At 38.4% G+C, this 20065-nt stretch overlaps 1 protein-coding gene across 1 annotated transcript in view; it reads right to left on the bottom strand.

The window, feature by feature from the left end:
* Window positions 1-3216: 3216 nt before the first annotated feature.
* Window positions 3217-20065, bottom strand: part of Sema1a (semaphorin 1a) — a 149366-nt gene continuing 132517 nt past the window's right edge. The window contains 17 exon segments of the mRNA XM_068302551.1: window positions 3217-5880; window positions 5882-6420; window positions 7120-7192; window positions 9527-9580; window positions 9646-9919; window positions 9981-10188; window positions 11106-11234; window positions 11311-11453; window positions 11680-11791; window positions 11853-11996; window positions 12054-12136; window positions 17165-17310; window positions 18017-18097; window positions 18168-18289; window positions 18350-18491; window positions 18737-18825; window positions 19893-19997. Of these exon segments, the coding sequence (XP_068158652.1) occupies window positions 5512-5880; window positions 5882-6420; window positions 7120-7192; window positions 9527-9580; window positions 9646-9919; window positions 9981-10188; window positions 11106-11234; window positions 11311-11453; window positions 11680-11791; window positions 11853-11996; window positions 12054-12136; window positions 17165-17310; window positions 18017-18097; window positions 18168-18289; window positions 18350-18491; window positions 18737-18825; window positions 19893-19997 (2813 nt within the window). The 3' untranslated portion in view covers window positions 3217-5511.

Below are 20065 nucleotides of genomic sequence, written 5' to 3' on the forward strand. Positions count from 1 at the left end.
CTAAATATTTCAGTTATAATAATACAATATAATAATCATTAATAATATTTTTGTTAAATTTCTGGGTTGCCGTTCTCTTATCATTTCTTTTCTCGAGTGTGAGTGTGTGTGTGTGTGTGTGTGTCAGTGTCGTTTCCTTTCTTCTTCTTGTTTTGTTTGTTGTTGTTTTTGAATGTGGAATTTAACTGGCTTGAAATGGGCTGTTATCGTTTAATTTTATTTGCATTAATAATTATAAATGTTTTTATGAATCTCTTCGACTCTCGCTTTGTGCTCTCCTTCTCTCTCGAGTTTGATTATTTCGATTTCTGTTTCTTGGATCGTTCAGTTCTAATACATAATATTTTTGGTTTCTTCCCCCCTCCCCCTTGAGGTTAGTTTCTATAATCTTCGCTTTCTTTTGAGATAATGAATTCGAAATCAAAAATTCTAGACAAGCTAAAAGCAATTGGTATATATAGGTATGTATGTATATATATATATTTATATATATTCTAGGTAGTTTGCTTCATAAATCTTGATTATGCTGGGCAGCTCAAACAGAGAATGCAAAACTCAAAAGAACACAAACATGGAAACAATTGTATACCCTTTCATTGGCTTTTACGTATATTGTATAATAGCACAAACTTTGTATAAAATTTTGTTAAGTACTTTTGCTTTCTCACTTTTCATTTTCGTCTTCCTGAAGGGCCTAAAACGTGTCTTTAAAACGGAGAAACAAAAGTCCAAATGCCGAAGTCCACGTTCCACGTCAGGACAAAGGAGTTGACTCCATCCATCCTTCCGGGGAACTAGCTCCCAACACTTGAGATTTCCCACTTGCAATATTGAGAGCAAATAATCCCATGTTTCAATAAATGGCTATCATTTGGTTAAGTTATCCTTTGTTTTAAATATTTTTGTAGCTCAGTCTTTTTACTAACAATTTTTTTTTGTGTTTTCTATTCTTTTCGCTTTCGCTTTTGAATTGAAGCGAATTGGGTGGAAAACTATTTAATTTTCGGAAATTAGGTGGATTAGTTTTCCACAAACCAAGATGAGTGTGTGTGTGTGTGTGAGTGTGTGGGGATGTGTGTGAGAGAGGATGGGAAACGAGTGTGGATGAGGATTCTATGAGATTATGTTTCGATCTATTTGTGCTTACTTATCGATTCAATAATTTTGTTTTAATTCATTGCTGTTAGCTCTATAGTTGCTTGGAAGTACCATTTTTTGTTTTGTTTTCGTGTCTACCTTTGGTAACTTATTTAATTTGGTTAAATACTTTTCATTTCATTTCGTTTTAACTCTTTCATTTAGTTTTGGTTTTTGTCTTTTTTGTTAATGCTTTGCGCTACATAGTCAACAATTTAAATTTACCTTACGTATTTGTAACCGCTAAGGAAATGCATAACATATTCTCGTCTTTGTAGCCTTTTCTCAAGATTTGTGTGGATGTATCTGTATCTATAACTGATCGATTTGTTGTTATTATTGTTGTTGTTTCATTTGGGAACCAAAGCAGAGAAAATCAATTGAGTGTTGTGCTGAATTTTTGTTCGAATGAAAGGTTATATTTATTTGGTTTGTATCGTTTTTTTTTTTTGTGTGTTTTTCTTTTTGTCTTTTCATTTTGGTTTTTTGTTTTGTCAAGTATTTACAATGTTTGATTTCGGTTATTAGATATATGTTTATATGCATGTTAGGTTTGTTTGTTGCGTTATAAAATCTTAACATAATTATATAAATTTGTTTAATTCATTAAATTTGTCTTGCTGGCTTGGTTTTTTGTCAATCCTCTTGGATTTGGTTTTGGGTTTGCTTAAGTAAAATGCATTGATTACGTTGCAAGTGTGTATAGAAATAGCGGGCTACTTATAAATTATAAAACCAAATTCCCGAAACTAGAACCCGGAGTCCTCGCGATTCCTTCTTGTTTTGCCGTAAAGTTTACAGTTTTGCCATTGAAGTTCGAATTCGGATTCGAGTTAAAGGCTTATCCTAAGTTAGTAGGTATATTTTGTGTGTTATGTAATATGTAATCATATATATATGTATATATATATATATATATATATATAGATATTTATTTTATGTAAGAAGCACTTGAATATATATCATTTTCGGTTTTTATTTTGAGTTTTCTCTTGTTATTTTAAAGAAAAGTGAAAACATTTCGTTTCATTTGTTTTTGTTTTTGTTTTTGTTTTGTTCTGCGTTTTAAGCGCTCTACGGCTCACTAATTTGTTAATGCTGTTTGTTTCTTTAGTGTTTAATTAGTTGCTCGCTACAATTTGCTTTAATGCATACATAGTTAATAATCTTTTCGTCTTATGTTGGAGAAAGTTAAAAATCTTGTTTAGCTTATATATATATGTGTATATACATATCCATACATACATATGTATGTATGTATGTATGTGTATATGGTAAAGTATTCATTCTCATTCATTCATTAGCTTAAGCTCCTCCAATCCAATACACAGAACTTTTTTGTTTCGCAGAAAGATTTAAGAAATTAGTAAAATACTTTTCTTTTCTAAATTAATAATCTTTTTTTTTTTTTTTTGTTCTTTTTATCGTTTTTTGGGTTTTTGTTTTTGTTTTTTAAAAGCATTTCTAGAGAATTTCTCTTCTAAAGTATCTAATAAGTACGTATGATCTATGTATGTATGTATATGTATGTGTCATCATCATCTATGTATTTTATGTATATTTATATAGAATAATTTGTTGTTGTTGTTGTTCTCTTGTTGTTGGATTTAAATTTGTTGTCTCCGGATTTAGGCATACTCTGTAAAACCTTTCAATTGTTGCTTCATCAAGGATCATCCTAGATTACAATACGTTTCTGCAGTGTATAGGTATATGTATTTGTATTTGTATTTGTATGTATTTGTAGGTATGAATGCATGTATTGGTAGAAGTAATTCGTATGTATGTATATATATTGGTAAATGTAAATGTAAAGTGTATAAAAGTTAATGATCTTTCAATGCAATTGTATAAGTTAGTATTTATGTATGTATAAGTAATTTCTAGATTTAGTCGAGTTGCTAATTAGTTGCTATAACTAAAGTTTCCCCACTTTCCCCATCTTTCCGCTGGCTGTCTGTAATATGTCTAAGTGTGTCCTTTATTGCTTATTTGATTTAGATCTGAAATTGTTGTTGTTGTTGTTGTTGTTATGGAACAGGTTATTTCTATTAAATGAATGGAAACCAAAAGACAGAATTGAAACAAGGATAAAGAAAATATAAATTTATTGCATTTAATTAGAATATTATATCGTACGGTATTTATATATATATTTGTATATTTAGTATGTACAAAAGTGCTAACAAATTATATAAAAATATTAAAAATAATAATTAGGATTGAAAAATTTCAAATTAAATGCTGGATCTTTGGCTGTCTAATGGGTCAACTTAAGGCCAAAAACAAGAAACTAAAACGTGATTCTCGTGTTAGTCTCGTGTTTGTTTGTGTTTGTGTTGGTTGTCGTTTATCCTAGAATTGATTTTTATATAGTTTGCTTCATTCCCATCTCTATTACTCTTTACACAAGTTGCTTTGATTTAGATATTACTACGCTTTGTGGCCTTGATTTGCCTTTTACATATATTTGCAATGGTTTTTCATTTCCCTCCTCTGGCTGATCGCATCCTGGATCCTTGGATTTCAAATGATTTATACAAAATACATATTTTTATTGTTCTCAAACCGTAAGCTTAAACTAATTGCCATGAGAACGATTAGCAATGAACTCTACTACTGCAAAATTTCAGTTGTCTAAATTGTATGTTCTATTCAAAATTTAACTCTATAGCTACATATACATACATACATACATACATAAGTGTGTATGTATGTATATCTCCTCCTTGATCACTTTATATGAGAGAAAAACTACATCATAATCAAAAGGTTCATTTGCCATTCATTTTGTGTAGTTTTGCCGATTATATACAGGATAGTTTCCAGGCATTAGCCAATTGTTTGCAAACTAATATATATATATGTATATACCTATAACTTTTAATATTATTATAATGAAATTGTGGCTCATCTTGCTGAGCTGCTTCTTCCTTATCTTATGGCACATATCGCACATATGTATATATGTACAGTTGTTATACACTTTGAAATTTGTATTTGTGATTTTGCATTTTGGTTTGAATAGTCTCGATAGAAGCCTGTACATATTTTACAATCTCTGTTCTGTTAGTTTAGATAGTAGAAGCGATTAGAGTTTCCAAATGCACTTGCAAAAAGCAAATTAAATTGACTGTTGTTTTCGGTTTTCGTTTAGCTAAATGAGAATACAAAAGTTGTATTGTTGCAGCAATCGATTATAGACACAATGGCAGTTTAAACCATTTCAAAAAAGGACTCTTTGGACTAAGGTTATAGATTTCGGAATCAAAGAAGACAGTAAAGCTATAACGGGAGAACTTAAATTGTTAGTTCTAGGCGGTAAAATTGGAATATATCCTGAAAATGACTATTAAAAAGAGGTTCACGTGATGCCAATTGGGGGAAATTCAATCTTCTTTCGGATCCGTTACTTAAAATTAATTTGTTGTCTACGGATTTTGGTATTCAATTTGTTTTGTTTTTATCTTTTTTTTTTTTTTTTTAGTATTTTTCCATCATCTTGTTTTGTAAATCAGTATTAAGCGTTTTGTTTTGTTTTGTTTCTCATCGATTTTGTTGTTGTAAATTTTTACTATTTTTGTTGTTCTTGTTGTGGTTTTAAATGCAAAAAACTTGTTGTATGTCTTGTATACTAAATTGTTATTATGTTTGCCTTTACATTCGCGGCATTTGTTTAATGGGTTTCTTCCCTTTACTTATGGTTTATATAATAGAGTATTTACAAATTGCTATTCCGTAACCCAATATCAGTGAGTGAATTCATTGGGGACTTGCACTCCTTTCCCCCCACAGTTAATTATAATATTTTAATGATCAACGCGTAGCTTTCACAACAGATTCGAGAACTTTTGTCTGCCTATATATATATATATATGTATATATGTAATTATAAAGTTAATAGTTCTCGGGTCGTGTGTATTACTATAAACTATAAATTTCGTGTATATATTTCCCAGTTTGTTCAAAAATGCAAAAACTATTCCCATTGCTGTGTGTGTCCAATATCCTGGCTTTCTCGTATGTGTATTGTGGATATTATAGTAACGAATGTGTGTCCATACAAGTATGTGAAAAGGATAAGGAACCCAAAGACGCCAAATCAAATCAAACCCTGTCCATATTTCCAACTGAGATCTATCCTTAAGAGACAACTTCATCTAGATATACATACTTAGTTAACGTTTATGAATTGAGTGGATTAGACTTCAATTGTAATCCTTGCCCTGTCCCTCCTAGTTACATATGGTTTGCTATGACTTTCTTGTAAAGTTGCATCTAAAATTCATAAAAAAGGAAAATGATAAGTTCATGTATCGCAGGCTAATTCAATTTACAGAAAGTACAAGTGTGTCTATCCCTCCCCCTTCTGATCTAGTACATTTCATTCTCATCCCAATCGACGGACTGCAGGACTAGCTTGTCCAGTTCCTTGGAGTCGCCCGAGCTGCTGTTGCGCCTGCGTCGCTTGCGTTGGAGGTGGGCCCACTTGCGATTCAGTTGGGCCATTTGAGGCGCCGCAAACATGGCAGCTGCTGCAGCACTCAGTTTCGTAGGCGTTATGGCACTGCCATATCTGGATGTGGGCGTGTTGGCGGCAGCAGGACTCATGCTAAAGAGCTCGCGATTGCCAAAGCGAAACTTGCGCGGCGGTGGCAAAGGCGGAACTGAGGCAGCAGCATTGCCAGCTGAGGAGCAGGCTGTGGTTTTGGCTTTAGCGAGATGTGGAGTGTCGTATGGGGGGCGGTGGCGTTATCATGGCTAGCGATGAGGTGTCCTCGACGTTGGCATCGTCTTCGTCGTCGGTATCATCCCCTCCGTCCTGATCGTCACCGTCGTCAAAGTGGAATGTGGCATCGGACTGGAAGATTCTTGATGGCTGATGCCCGTAGATCTGGTACGAGGGTGTCTCTTCCATGGGAGATTGCAGTTGGATTGGCGTAACAGGCATGGACTTGGCATACTGCTTGGCGTGATGTTGCTGCTTTGCGATCTGGGCGGGCATTACGGGCATGGTTGCGTTTGTAAGCGTGGGCGTTGGTGTCGGTGTGGGTGTGGGTGTGGTCATCGCCTGAATGAGTGGCATCGATTTGGTGTTACATATCAATCAATCACGGTAAATGTAACTGCAGTTCTTGGGGCTCTCCTGCGGGCTGGGGCTGCTGGATGGCGGCGCTGGACTGGAACTGCTGTTCGACATCACTGGCGATGAGCCGGAGCTGGAGTGCGGCTGCTGCTGCTGTTGCGGTTGTTGTTGAGGGCTATTCGAGCGATGTTGAGTTACTGCAAATTGGAGGGAGGAGACTCAAATTAATAACCAAATAGCCATATACGAAATAACTGTTGCATCAAGACCAAGACTCATTTGTACATTCAGACGGGAACTTTCGGTGCATGTTGCAACAACTTTACATTGTGTGTGGATATATCAGATATGGAATGCCTACGAATATAGATCGAGGCTGTTGCATCATGCACAATTAAATTTACACACACACACACACACACATACACACAGAATCCAAATTAAATACACTTACTAAAACAAGAAAAGAAAAACAACTAAAAAAGGATCAATTTGATTTCAAAAGATTGTCGGAACAAGTCACGAATTTGATGATATCAGGGAATACAACCATCAACGACAATGCCAATAGATAAAGACTTGAAGATCGATATTCGATTATTCCGGTTTCGTTTCGGTTGCATTCCCTGTTAATATTATATATAAAAAGTAGACCGATTGCAGGGCCATTAAGTTATGCAGTGAGTGTATATGGAAACACATAGAAGACATAGACAATAGAGTTATAGACAGTGAAAAGTATAGAAAGAGAAGGGAGATCCAGCAGAGATGTAAGATTTGTGTGTGTGTAAGTGTGTGTGTGGGTGTGGGTGAGTTCTGTAATTGGTTTTGATTGAACTAAAACTTAAATCAACTTATCAAGAGACATGTGTTAAGAGAGAAGAACCGGAACTTACCGATACCATGACGGGGCGGCTGTCTTCTTGCGCGACCAAGACTTCTGTTTCGTGTGTTTGTGTTGTTTACAGCCTAAGGGTGGTGATATATAATTATGTTTGTTATATTCATTTTTGTTGTTGTCGCATGTTGTTCATGTGCTTGTTTCATTTTGTAAAGCAAAAGAATTAAAAACTCAAAACGAACAGAAAACCAGACCACAAACAAGGCAAACAAACGTAGGCAAACGGAAATGAAAAGAAAACCCCAATATTTTCACTCTTTTTTCGATTAATTTGGATAATACGCCTGATTTTCTAGATTGCAAGCATAAAAATAAAACTAATTTAGCATAGACAAACGAAAAACAGAATATCTGTGAGTATCTTCTTGTTATATCTATATAGATGTTATATATATATATATTAATATACGATACATTGGGTGGGTACATCTATTATATAGTTATATATTTATGTGTGTATGTGATAATATCTAAGGTAAATGCACTTTGATTCACTATTGGGGGGGGATGGACTAGTGGAGGGGAGTTTACTCAAACATGGTTTGATGGAGAGGGGGGAGACCATGCAGAAGAAGTCAAGAGGCCAAGCCGATATGCAGGAAGGGATAAGTATTTCTTTCGGCAGGGAGGATACGTATCCATCCCCCAACATACACAGACACACGGGCACACACAGACATTCAAGCAGAGAGCAATCATCAGATTGGATTGCCGATGACCATAGAAAACGGAGCGAGTTGGGCGAGGGATGGCTGACTGATGGACTGATCGAATGGCTAATTGACATAATTTTGATTCAGGGCCCCCGTCTATATAGTAGCATAAAACCCAAAACTGAAGGCATTCCAAAAATGTAATTACAAACTAAAATTTGTGCATAAAATCCCAAAAAAAACTTCTGATTTCTGCGAATTTCAATAGACGATTAGAGAGTTAGAGCGAAATTTGTGGATGTGTTAAAGAGCTTTAGAGGAATTTTACTGTTTTCTGTTAGTTCCATATTGCCAAAATCGATAAGCCAATTCAAAATGAAACTAAAAGTTGACCAAATCATAATAGAAAAGAAATGAAACAAAGTAGAAATAGTTCAACAAAATATTGGTATAACTAAAGTTTGCTTTAGTTATGCATAAAGTATTTACCATATTTTGGGTAATTAGTCCCTGACTGGTTTCAGCCGCCCCACTCCCGTCTCAAAGGTAAACCTAATGAAAAAAGGGAAGAAGAAGAGAGAAAAGATAGATAGAGATTTGGTATTTTTGTCTCAGTGAATGTTTTGTTGGTAGTATCTGTTGTACATATGTATGTAGTTGTTGCAGTTGTTGTTATTATGTTATGGACTAGTTAGTGTTTGTGTTTCTTTGTGAAAAAGTAGATCGTAGATAGATATAGAGATTTGTATACAGAAGTTAGTTGAAGAAGTGGAAAATGGAAAAACAAACGTTGATGATAAACAATACATGAAATGCTTAGAGAGAGACGTCTGCTAGATTTCGATATTAGTCCGTCGATTCGAACGATTGGTGTATTTCAATATATACAATAGATAAACCTCTCAGAAGTACATATAGAGATGATAGTAGCCCAAAAGAATTCAATACAGCCCTCAGATTGTAACTCAAATGGGAATGGAAATGGGGGGTGAGATTTTCGATTCGTGCTGACATATGTATGTATATCTTATGATCTAAAATTTATGAATGTGCATGAGAAAAGAAAAACCAAGAATAAATAAATCATCAAAAAGATAAGGAACAAAATTTTGGATGTGATGGGATTTCAAAGTAGATATTTTTGATGGTTAACAACATTTCTTAAGGAGAAGTTCTCTTAACATTGGTTTCTATTTTGAATTGACAACTATTTTAGTTTCCAAAGATTATCATTCAGTTTCCTTTAGAACTTTGAATATGGAATGAGATGGAATGGAGAGTAAAATAAAATGAAAATATCAGCATGCAAATGCAATATCAATTGATAGATACTTAAATAACTAATAGAACATAAATGGGATGATATTTGTGCTTTTATATGGAAACCTGTTGAACTTAAATGTATTTAGGTGAAGTACTACTACATAAAGATACACACACACACACATATCAAGAGAGACACACACTCGTACACACAAGCAACACACACACGCACAAAGTGAGTCTAAGAAATACACCAATCGACGATTGGGTGAGAGAGTTCAATGAAATCAAACAAGCGCACCACAAGGATTCATTTCATTTGTACTAATGTTCAACAATGTCAACAACACCGAAAAGAGAGCAATGGATAATACGATTAGAGATTAGTAAGATACGATAAAACAAATATGAATGTATGTATTGAGAGATGCCTATGCAAGGATATTTACGATACAAACTACAGAACATTTGCAAATCGAGACTTACCTTCTTGACGCTGCGTGTGGTCGAAAAGCCATCACCGCGTCTATAGTTGTCGCCCTAGGGAAGAGATAATTAGGTTAGTGATCCGCATACGCAGCTAGGTCAATCCGAATACCACTTACCATCACCTGGTGGGAGCGCAAGGTGCCAAAATTGTCGCGTCCACGGTACGTTTGCTGGGTGTTGTAGCCATCGGGCTGGAATTGGAAGAGGGTTTCCGAATTGGGTCCCTGATGCATTTGGTGCATGGCCGGTGGTTTGCGCAGAGTATTCTTGGGCGAGTGCATTTTGTTCTGTGGCGGTGGCTGGGGCAAAAGTACGGGCTCGGCATAAGTGACTTCCTCCACTTGGGGCAGTAGCTTCGGTTCCTGCTGGATGCGGCACGACGATGGGAAGCTAAATGGGTTAGAGATGCGTTAGGAACAATCATCTTGTTAGCGGTTCAGTATTTACTCACCTGTTCACATTCTGACGTTGCTCAAAGTATTCATATTCCGTATCGGGATAGGGCAGATTGTCATCCTCGTCCTTATGGCAACGGCGCCCGCAGAAGTAGCCTGTAAAGAAGCCCACTAGGAGCGAGAATATCGAACCGGCCAGGACGGCCATCACCAAAGTTTCCACCGTGTACTGGGCATTGATAATATCTGCAGAAATTTGTGGACCTGTCATTAGAATTCGTTCGTCCATTCAGAGCAATTCGCAACAAATTTGATAGCATTTCCGTTTCACGGTTCATGAATCAAAACATGTTGGTGAGGGCATTGAAAACAATCATCACAAAATATTGAACCACAACGAATAGGTTTATGTATTGAATAATTGTTTGTGACAGGATCAAGGATATTGGGGACGGTGTGTGTGTATGGGTGTGGGTGTGTGTGGGTGTGTTGACGGGAGTTGTAGATAAGTTCCATTTAATTGCAATGACACCAATATAAACGACATCCAAACATCGAAATTAGAGGGCACGTTTCAAAAAGGGTAAAATTATGTGTTGTTAAAAATGAAAAGAAATAAGAAGAAAGAGGAAAGAACAGTTAATATAATGGAACAACAACCATGTATATATATATTATATAATAGTGTGTATATATCAAAGTGTTTTTCGAATCAAAATCTTTAACAAATCATTGACTTGTCATGCAAAATTGAGTGAGAAGATGACAAGAAAACTATAACTTTAAGGATTCTTAACTAAAGAGACATCAAAATACTTTTAAATAGTCATGCATGAGGTAATTCCATATATATTTCTATGATTATTTTAGAAATTTACACAATTTTTATGGTGTGAAAAGCGAAACAAAAGAAAATGCAAGCAATTTGTGACAGAAATTGAAAAGCATAAAGTGGCAATAAGGCAAAGGACAACAGCCGAGAAGACGCGCGAGTCCTGGCTTAAATTGAAATTGTGATTTGTTTTATGTGCAAATGTGACAACCGACAGACGGCAAGGCAGAGAGACTGGCATGCAGGGAAAAGGGCGAAGTAAGGTAAAGCCACATGCATCATAATAAAGGTAAAAACAAAACAAAAATATGGGGAAAGAAAACAGTTTAGTGGCAACGACAGTTTGTACCTTCAAAGTTTTTATCAATATTGTCAATGATTTCCTGATCCTTGCTCTGACGCCGCGAATCCAATAAGTCCATGTCGTTGCGGAAACCTTTTTGTTCGCCCACATTGGCATCCTTCGAATTGATTTTGCCTGTTGGGGAGGAGTGGGCAATGTTTTTTTGTTTAGGTTTCCTTTACTTTGCTCGCTATTTAAGGGCAAAACTCACCTGAGGGACAGGCCGCATGCTGACCGGTGGCCACATTCTGATAGAAATAGTTCTCCTCCAGCCAACGTGGGGCGCCATGGGAGCGACACTTGCCAGCAATTTTGTCCCAGGCACAATATGGATCCTGCAATGCGACGCATTCGCTGTAATGGAAGACAGGCGGAGGGAGGGTGAGTCACATGTATGTAAAATGCCATAAATGGTGCATATTGAGCCAGTCAAGTGGCCCGACAGCACATTTGGAGGGCAGAGAGAGAGAGAGAGAGACACATATAAAAACGACGCAAATTGCTACATGAAATAAAAATGCCTTTCTCTGTCTCTATATTGTGCCTGCTACTGCCCCCACTCCTGGCTATTGCCACTTACCTGCAGCTGGTGATTTTGTCATTGTGACAACGATGCAATTGTATGGCTATCACCTGACTATCTGTCACAATGATTAATTTACCATCATCATAGCTACCATCTTTGGGTTGATCTGTGAAAAGGATTTCAATATACAATACCCACATACATATATGGATTCTTTATTGACTTACCATATTGCATGGTTCGAACTATTTCCAGATTGCGGATGGGTTCACTCTTGGTTAGTACATCAATCTCTTCGATTACCACCGAGGTAACCTTTTCAGCAGAGTCGGCAGATTCGGCATTCACGGATTTGATTATCTTGCCATGATCTACGAAAGACAGAGAGTCAGTATTCGATGGAATCGACCTTTCTTGTGTCTACTTACCTGTGCCCACAAAAATCACATCGTATGTCTTTCCTCCAGGTGTCTTAATCTGTGAGTCTACAGCAATTTGTGTGAAGCGATAACTGAAAGCATAATAGAAGGAAGATTACATTTGAATCGATATTCAATTGAAATTTGATGAAAAACTAAAAGTATATTAGCAAACGTCTAATGTCTAATCAGCTCTCCTAGCGAATTCCCATTGAAGCCCATTCGTTATACACCTTTAGGGATTTTAATCTGTGTTGTTTCCTCATTTTGGCTATTGATTGACAACAATTGCAACATTATAGATGGATATGGGTGGGCGAACGAATGGAGACGAGGACGCGGTGTGGAACGAGATGGGGATGGGGATGGAACAACTGTCTGTCATTTTGGTTAGACGCCATTAATAATGGACAGATGCCAAAATGGTCGCTGACGACAAAGTACACAGTTAGAATGAGAGGGACAGAGAGAATTACAGGGAGAGTGTGGGACAGAGAGGAAGGATAACAAACGTAACAGAATGCCAGAAAGCCGCAACATGGCCTCAGGCACAAGGAACAGCAGCAGCAACAATAACGACAACAGCAACAGCAACAACAACATTTTGTATTTTATATGTAAAAACATATTTTTAACAACACCAACAAAAGGACATGAAATAAAAACGGAAATTTCTCTCTGATTTCACCACAAAAATGTTGATGCTGTTGCCCATTTTCATTCGTCCTTTTCCATGGCAAACTCTGCCATTCTCTCTCTCTATCTGTGTATCTCTATCTATCTTTCTCTTGTCCTATGACGCTTTCTGTTAGTGTTATTGTTGTCCTTGTTGCAGCAGGCAACATTTGTGGCTGGCCGCTTGGCTGCCTTGTCTATTGTTCCTTTCATGTTGCCTTTTATTTTTATTCCATTTTTGTTGCTGTGCAATTGTTTGCCTGCATTTTGCCTCGTCTCGATTTAAATGCAAATGTCCTGGGGACTGCAACTGGGAATGAAAACGGACGGTGAAACTGGGTCTGGGACTTTGTTCCCTTTATTGTTAATTAACAAATCTCAATTTTGAGTTTTACTCACATATCTATAATTTACATGGCCAAGGAATTACATTCAAAAATAGGACAAAAAAAATTTTGAAAAGAAGTTTTGAACTTTTACCATCCTCTGAGTCTGAATTGATCATGAAGGAACCTTTAACATTTTGAAAAACAATTACAACCTTTAAAGCGAAAGCATTTCCATTCTTAATGTACTTATTTTTTAATTTCTTTGACGGGAAAATAAGTATTTACTCGATGGTATAGAGAGGCAAATGAAATATTTAAAGTGATGCGGAAAGCAAACTTAAGCCGGAGCAGCTTAGAAAATGTGAAAGAAAAACAGAGAAAACAAAATGGAAATGAAATAAATTCAAACTAAATGCCATGAATGGTAATGTTAGCAAAAACTTTTCTTTTGGCCAAAATTACAAAAATGGCAACTGAAAATAAAACAAAACAAAGCGAAAAGAGCAGAGACACATGCAAAAATAAAAATGACACTTTTGGAGGCAGATCTCAGGGTCGGACCCTGGTCCAAAAGGCAGATGGCAATTGAAACTTGCAAAAATTTTTGTTTTTTTTTTTTTTTTTTTGCCAACTTTTGTATCGCTCCGATGAATTTAGAAGGCGACGATGACAACAAAAACAGGAGCAACAACAACGGTCGAGGGTCAGAAAAAGAAGTTAACTTTTCCGCTTCCCATTCTCTGTTTCGGTCTCTGTCTCAGTCAGGCAGTTTCAGCCCTTCGTTCGCCGGGTGAGGAATACATAAGTAAATGGAGATGAGAGGAACACCAACAACTTGAGCGATAAGAATGTAAAGAAGAGGAGATAAGAGATAAGCAGAAAACGAAATTGCGGCCAGCACCTTGTGACCCCCAGCCCACCGATGAAAGGATGCTACAGGATATGGTCAACCAGCTGCCAGAAATCAACAGAATACGGATACCTCCGGTCTGGAACAGGAAACAATTTGTTACACAGTCCAGGACTCGACTCCGGGCGGGATAGAACTCCATTGGTTAGGACCAACTTTAGTTGAGATGTTAAAAGTTTCAGCTTATAAGAAAACTTTTGCGCCCCTCGTCTGCTGCTTTCTTCCCCTATTGTTCGGCATATGCAAATCGTTGTCCTACGTTGAGTGTGTGAGTCCTGCCAAGTGTTTTCTATCTTCTTTTCAAAGATTTATTTCTCGTACACACACTCACAATGCGAAATGGCTGCTGGCCGGAAGTGGCCACCATGGAAAGCATTTCTTGGCTCAAATAAAATTATAATAAATTTCTGTTTTCAGCCCCCCAAACGCCATAAATTTTGCGCATTTTTGATTCGATTTTGGCATTGGCATTCGATAATGTTCTCCCCCACTAAAAACTGACACCCCCTCCATCACGTTCGGCCTCGAATTATTTATGCGTATTGTTAAAAATTTAAATGTGGAAATTTGATAAATGAATTGCTTGGCCAATTGCGACAAACCGGCTTAAGAGCTTCGTTCGAGTCGCACCAAGCGACCCTCCCGAAATGGATCCTAAGCTCATAAAGATGTGCTGACAATTTGCCAAGGGCAATAAATCACAAAACATTCACAAAAATATTGACTACATTAAATGAGGGAGCTCCCTCCTTTGGAATTCCAAGTCAAAGCTCAAAGAAATGTAAATGAAGAAGACAGAACAAAAGCAGAAGCGACCTTCCAAGCCTACGACATTTGAAATTTAAACACTTTCAATTGATCGAATTCGTCACCCAATGGTGGACTTAACAATCTGTAGTTCCAACAACTATCTTTGGGTTGAATTGGTCAGATTACCAACTCTTCCATATGGTTCTGTGTAGTAAAGACGTCTTCGAGGTGGCTATTTAAAAGGATAAGCCACCTCGAAGACGTCTTTAATACACAGAACCTTATTAAAAGGGAAAAAAAAGTTCTTGAAAGTTCTTCTGTTGGTGTTTTAAGAGAGATTTCTGCCAACTTCCTTCAAGTTTTATTCATGGAAAGTAGAAACTCGACTATCAGCCAGCCAATAGCCACTGTATTTCAGTTCATTAGCGAGGGATGAGTACTTTGGCAAATTTGCTTTCTTTAATTATTTTCTTATTATATTTTCATGGCATCCTTCCATAAAGCAAGTGGACGGGGGCAATCTCAATTGATTGAGTTTCCCTCTAGTTGGGGAGCAGCTGCATTGAGATTTATGTGAATGACTCAAGCCAGCATTCGGGAATCGTGTGCCACACTTACGACTTACTTAGTATGGATGTCCGCTTAGTATGTCTGTTGCAACTGCAACATCCGAGTATGACCGACTTTCTGACTTATCCAAAAATTGTTGGTCTCGAAATGTTTGAAGTAACTTTGGCTGCGTTTTTATTTTATGCTTTTCAATTGAGTTTTGGGTCATGATTAAATTCAGATGCATGCCCCCGCCTTCTGGCCCATCTTACTATAGCCTTCCTCTGGTAAAACTCCCTCGAGCCAAACGAAAATGCAACGAGTCAGTTGCAGAAAGTGGCCAACATGTTCACCCATCCCCGTCTGCAGTCCATGCACTCGCCTGGCATTTGTTGTGGTGTGCTCATGTGGCACAAGTGCTGTTAAGGGGTGGGAACGGTACATGCTAGGATGCAGCAGGCAGGATGCGAGATCCGGGATGGTCGGCAGTCTGCGTTGTTGCTACGTGTTCCATATTTCATTCTAATTTATTCAGTTGTGCATACATATTTTCGTTACGGGTTGCCTCCTCAGCGCATCCATGCATTTCCTTCTGGCTGGCTCGGTTCGTTTGGTTCAAACTATCGCTTGACTGCAGCAGCAGCCCCCCTTCCCCACAACCACTCATCCCTTGGCCGACCCTTCGCATTCTTTTGCCATGCCCATGTGTGCAAACCTGCTCAGTGGCTCGCTTATGATTTACTCTTTAAAGTTTGCCGCTTACCCATCCCTGAACCGTCCTTGTGCCGCCCACCGACACTCACATCTCAACAGTCCCGTAATTGTGGCTCAATTACATGGAAAAGTTGCCAAATTGAATTTTTAAATTCCCACCAAGAGACCAGTGAGTGAGAGGGAGAGAGACTAAGGGCGAGCGAGAGCGAAGAGTGCAAATAATTTATGAGCATGCAGCAAAAAGAGGCAACCACCATCCCGCCGAAGGATCTTGGATGGGAACACCAGCTGCGGGGCTCCGGCTGTTACCCATTTTACGGTTATATGCGCTGGCTAACACCTTCGGCAAATTTGCATGTGGTTGTTGGCACTTGAAGTGTCTGAGTACAGACAGATGCGATAACCTGAACGATGAGTTCTCCTTTAAGTTGGCCATTCAATACATTTATCAGTCCAGTCGAATGAGCCTAGTGCGGGAGATACCAGGGAAGGAAACAATGGCTTGAATCAACTCAAGACTCGTTAACCAGTTCAAGAATATTACATTTAAAGATTGTACATCATTAAGGTATTCCATTTAAATGTAAACTTGGTGTCGACTTGACTGAAAAGTTGAAATTTTCCGCTTTCCTGGCGCCGCTCATATCATACGACTGCTTGAAATTTTGTATTATTTAAATGAAATTAGCTGCATTGTTCCAGTTTGCTTCTCAAATTAGATGTCACGTATTCACTTGGACACCGAGAGAGTCCCAGCGCCGCAGTCCAAGTTGGATCCAGTGCAACAGCCGTAGTAAAAGTTTTAACAATCCGCAACCCACAAAACTTGGCCCAGCCTCGTCCACATAATGCTCATAATGCGGTTGTTTAATGCTCACTGCCACGCCTCCGTTTTCATTCTCATCCCCCCAAAGCCCGCTTTCTATATTCCATTTCCCAGAACTCAACCCACTTGGCTGAAATTGGCTTTTGTGCAATAATATTTACATTGCCGGAACATCATTTCGGGTCCCAGACCCGGATGCAAACCAAAATCCCACCCTCGCACCACCGCCATAAAGAAGAAATGATGAGAAGCAGGAGTTGCTGGCAAAAATCAACCCATGTATGTATGTGTGTATGTATATAAAGGACATACATGTATGTATATAGATTTATATAGAGGGAGATACACATAAGTGTGGAATACTCACATTGTGCTCGTCCGCACCAAAATCGGTTGACCGAAAAATGCCGGAACATTCTCGTCCATTAGTGAATGTGTTTTGATGAAATTTAATGTGGGATCCGGAAGTGTTCGTGAATCATTGTGACAGGCTCCAGGACGCGGATCAGGCACCTATAAAGAGACATAACGAGAACGTGTGAGAGAGAGGAAAGGAGTGAACGAGATTGGGTAACAAAATATTAGATTGGGTTCGTGATGCGAATGCTTCGCTGTGGAGTCAGACTCTCACCCAGCAGACTCTGGACACAGTGCCTCAAACGAGCATATAAATTGCATTTGCTACTCTCTTGCCTTCCGGAAACTATCTAAAAGTATTCGAGCCAGGACTCGTCATGTTCCTGGATAAATTGGGTTTATGAATCTCAAGCGGAAAGAGCAGATACTCAGTGTACTCAGTGCTTGGTGGACAAGTCACACAATGAGTTAGTTTTCAACTGAAATTCCAACCATGAAATGGTTTATGATATTTTACGTTCTTTTGGTAATCCAAATTTTATTCACATTAAAAAAAAATTGAATTTGCAATTTCTATGTAGAGGAATGTTCCTCTTTAACCCAAATCGATGACGACATGTGCAGTCATCTGCCAAGAATTGGCAACGGATTTACCGACATGCAAAAGCGAATCTTTTGCCAAAAAGAAATTTACAGCATCTTCTCCTTCTCTTTACTATTTGTGTGGCAATCGGCTGAACCCATAAATTTCTTTGTTGGGGTAACAACAGCTGCGCCTAAGTGCGGTCACAGGGAATGAATTCTTAAAGTCAAAGAGGGAAAGGGGAACTTCTTCTCCAGGTATGTGCTTGTTAGTACTCACCTTGGCATTATTCACTGGGAGCCAGTTGGAGTTGATGCCGCTCTGTTCCTTGAACTGTCCCTCGAAGGTGTCGGCTATGTCCTGGCGATGGAAAATGGCAAAGAGAACATTTTGAATCAGAATGAAAAGAAAGTGGCATTGGAATGCTTACCTGCAGGGCAAAGGCACAAACCGCTGAGCCGGGAATCGAATTTGTTGGCGTGTTAAAAACGCCATAAATCAATTTGGAGCTCATTGATCCGTACTGTCCTTCAACCAGGTTGCTGGCCGATTCTGTGGAATAGGAATAGGCAATTAAAGATCCATCTTAATTGGGAGCCTCTCTGCACTTACGTATCTCATTAAAGTAGAAGGGATAATCGCCAGGGATGGAGCAGTTCAGACGCGACTTGAGAAACGAGGTCCAACGGTTGCGGAAACGATGCGGGCCACCCTTATCCCATTTGCAGACGCGGGCAACGCGTGAATAAATCGCCTGAAAGACAAATATTTTAACAAATGCATTGCTGTGGTCACCATCCCTCCTGAGCCCGCCGCCCATGGCGTCCCACTAAATGGAAAACCAACAAAGTGCCATAAACAAACCGAGACCGATAGCTGTGTTTGGTCATGAATCAAAGCCGAATATAGGCAAAACATGAATTCACTTCCCCCGATCGGTGGCTGGTTGCGTTTGTTTTCCATTGGGTTTTCCATATTGTTTTCCATTCGAACACTCACCTTGCCGCAATTGATAAATTCCACCGCCGTCTCCCGGAAGAAGAAATAGACAAAATCTCCTTGTGTAAATGAGCTCACAAAGTTTGGCGCTGCGAAAAGAACGAGAGAAAATCGTCAAAAAGTTAAGTCATAAAATACATTTATAGTTTCGGTTATAAACTTTTTTATAGTTGAAAATTTCCAGCAATTTATGAGCGTTTCGCTTTTCGGGCATAATCAATCGAATGCGAGTTATATGGAATCCAAATGGGTTTCATTGTCATTGGTGTTTGGAGTTTATGATGAAAACATCCTCATCAGGAACATCCTCAAAGGATAAGAACAAAACTTCAAGTGAAATCCTAAACATGTATAAACAAAACTTCATAATGGAATTGGAATTTGGGATATGTCGAACTTTTTATTTCTCTAAATTGGGTATCAACTTTGGCTGATTCTAAGGATAGTGAATTATTAAATATTTTTGTACTAGAGTACCCAACTGACATGTCGATGGGTGTGGTTCTTGCTTGATACATTTTCCAGAGAGAAAGATAAGTTTTGGCGGTTTTAATTCAATGTTTGCTAGAATTGATTTTGGTAAAGAATGCTTTTGATTTCAGCTCGTTTCCGAGCACGTGCTCCACATTTATGGCGGAGGCATCATTTATGTGTCAAGCGAGCTTATGAAATATTCAAGCAATTCATTTTGTCCTCGTCCTGTAGCGACCACTGACCGTTCAATATAAATTATGGAGGCTGATGGACAGCACAGGAGTAGCAATGGCAAACGAGAACCAACAGGCAAGAGGCTGGAAACGGTTTGGCCACAAGTCGAAATGTGCCATGTCTATTCAGATTCAGTTAATGGACTCTTGTCATATGATAACCGAGGAGCCAAGTCAAGCGAGCTCCGGCCAAGTGGAGGCTGAAATATGCAAAAGGCCCGAACCACACGCAACATGATGGCAACGGAAGTTCAAAACGGAATCGGACAATGCACTGTCAATGCGAACGCACACACAAACAGACTTAATTCGATTGGAGAAATGGTATTTTCTATATAAAGTAACCGCAACGGGAGGGCTCTTCTCCCCTCTCGCCTGTTCCTTTTCTCGCAGTTCTTCCGCGACATTTTCAATTACCCGAAGTGGTTATAATAACATCAACAACTTACCATTGAGACTGAGGCTATCATATTGTTCCGTCTGCAAGGGCTCACGATAGATAATCGGATCACTGCCGCTGAAGTCGGCCACTGTTCCCGAATATAATTCGTTGTCTGCAAAAATGGACATAAAGAGGAAAGTTTGATTGTTTAGTAAAATACACAATAATATTTAGGTACAC

This window comes from Drosophila tropicalis, unplaced genomic scaffold (genome assembly GCF_018151085.1).
Source record: "Drosophila tropicalis isolate 14030-0801.00 unplaced genomic scaffold, ASM1815108v1 contig_1009, whole genome shotgun sequence".
Taxonomy (NCBI): domain Eukaryota; kingdom Metazoa; phylum Arthropoda; class Insecta; order Diptera; family Drosophilidae; genus Drosophila; species Drosophila tropicalis.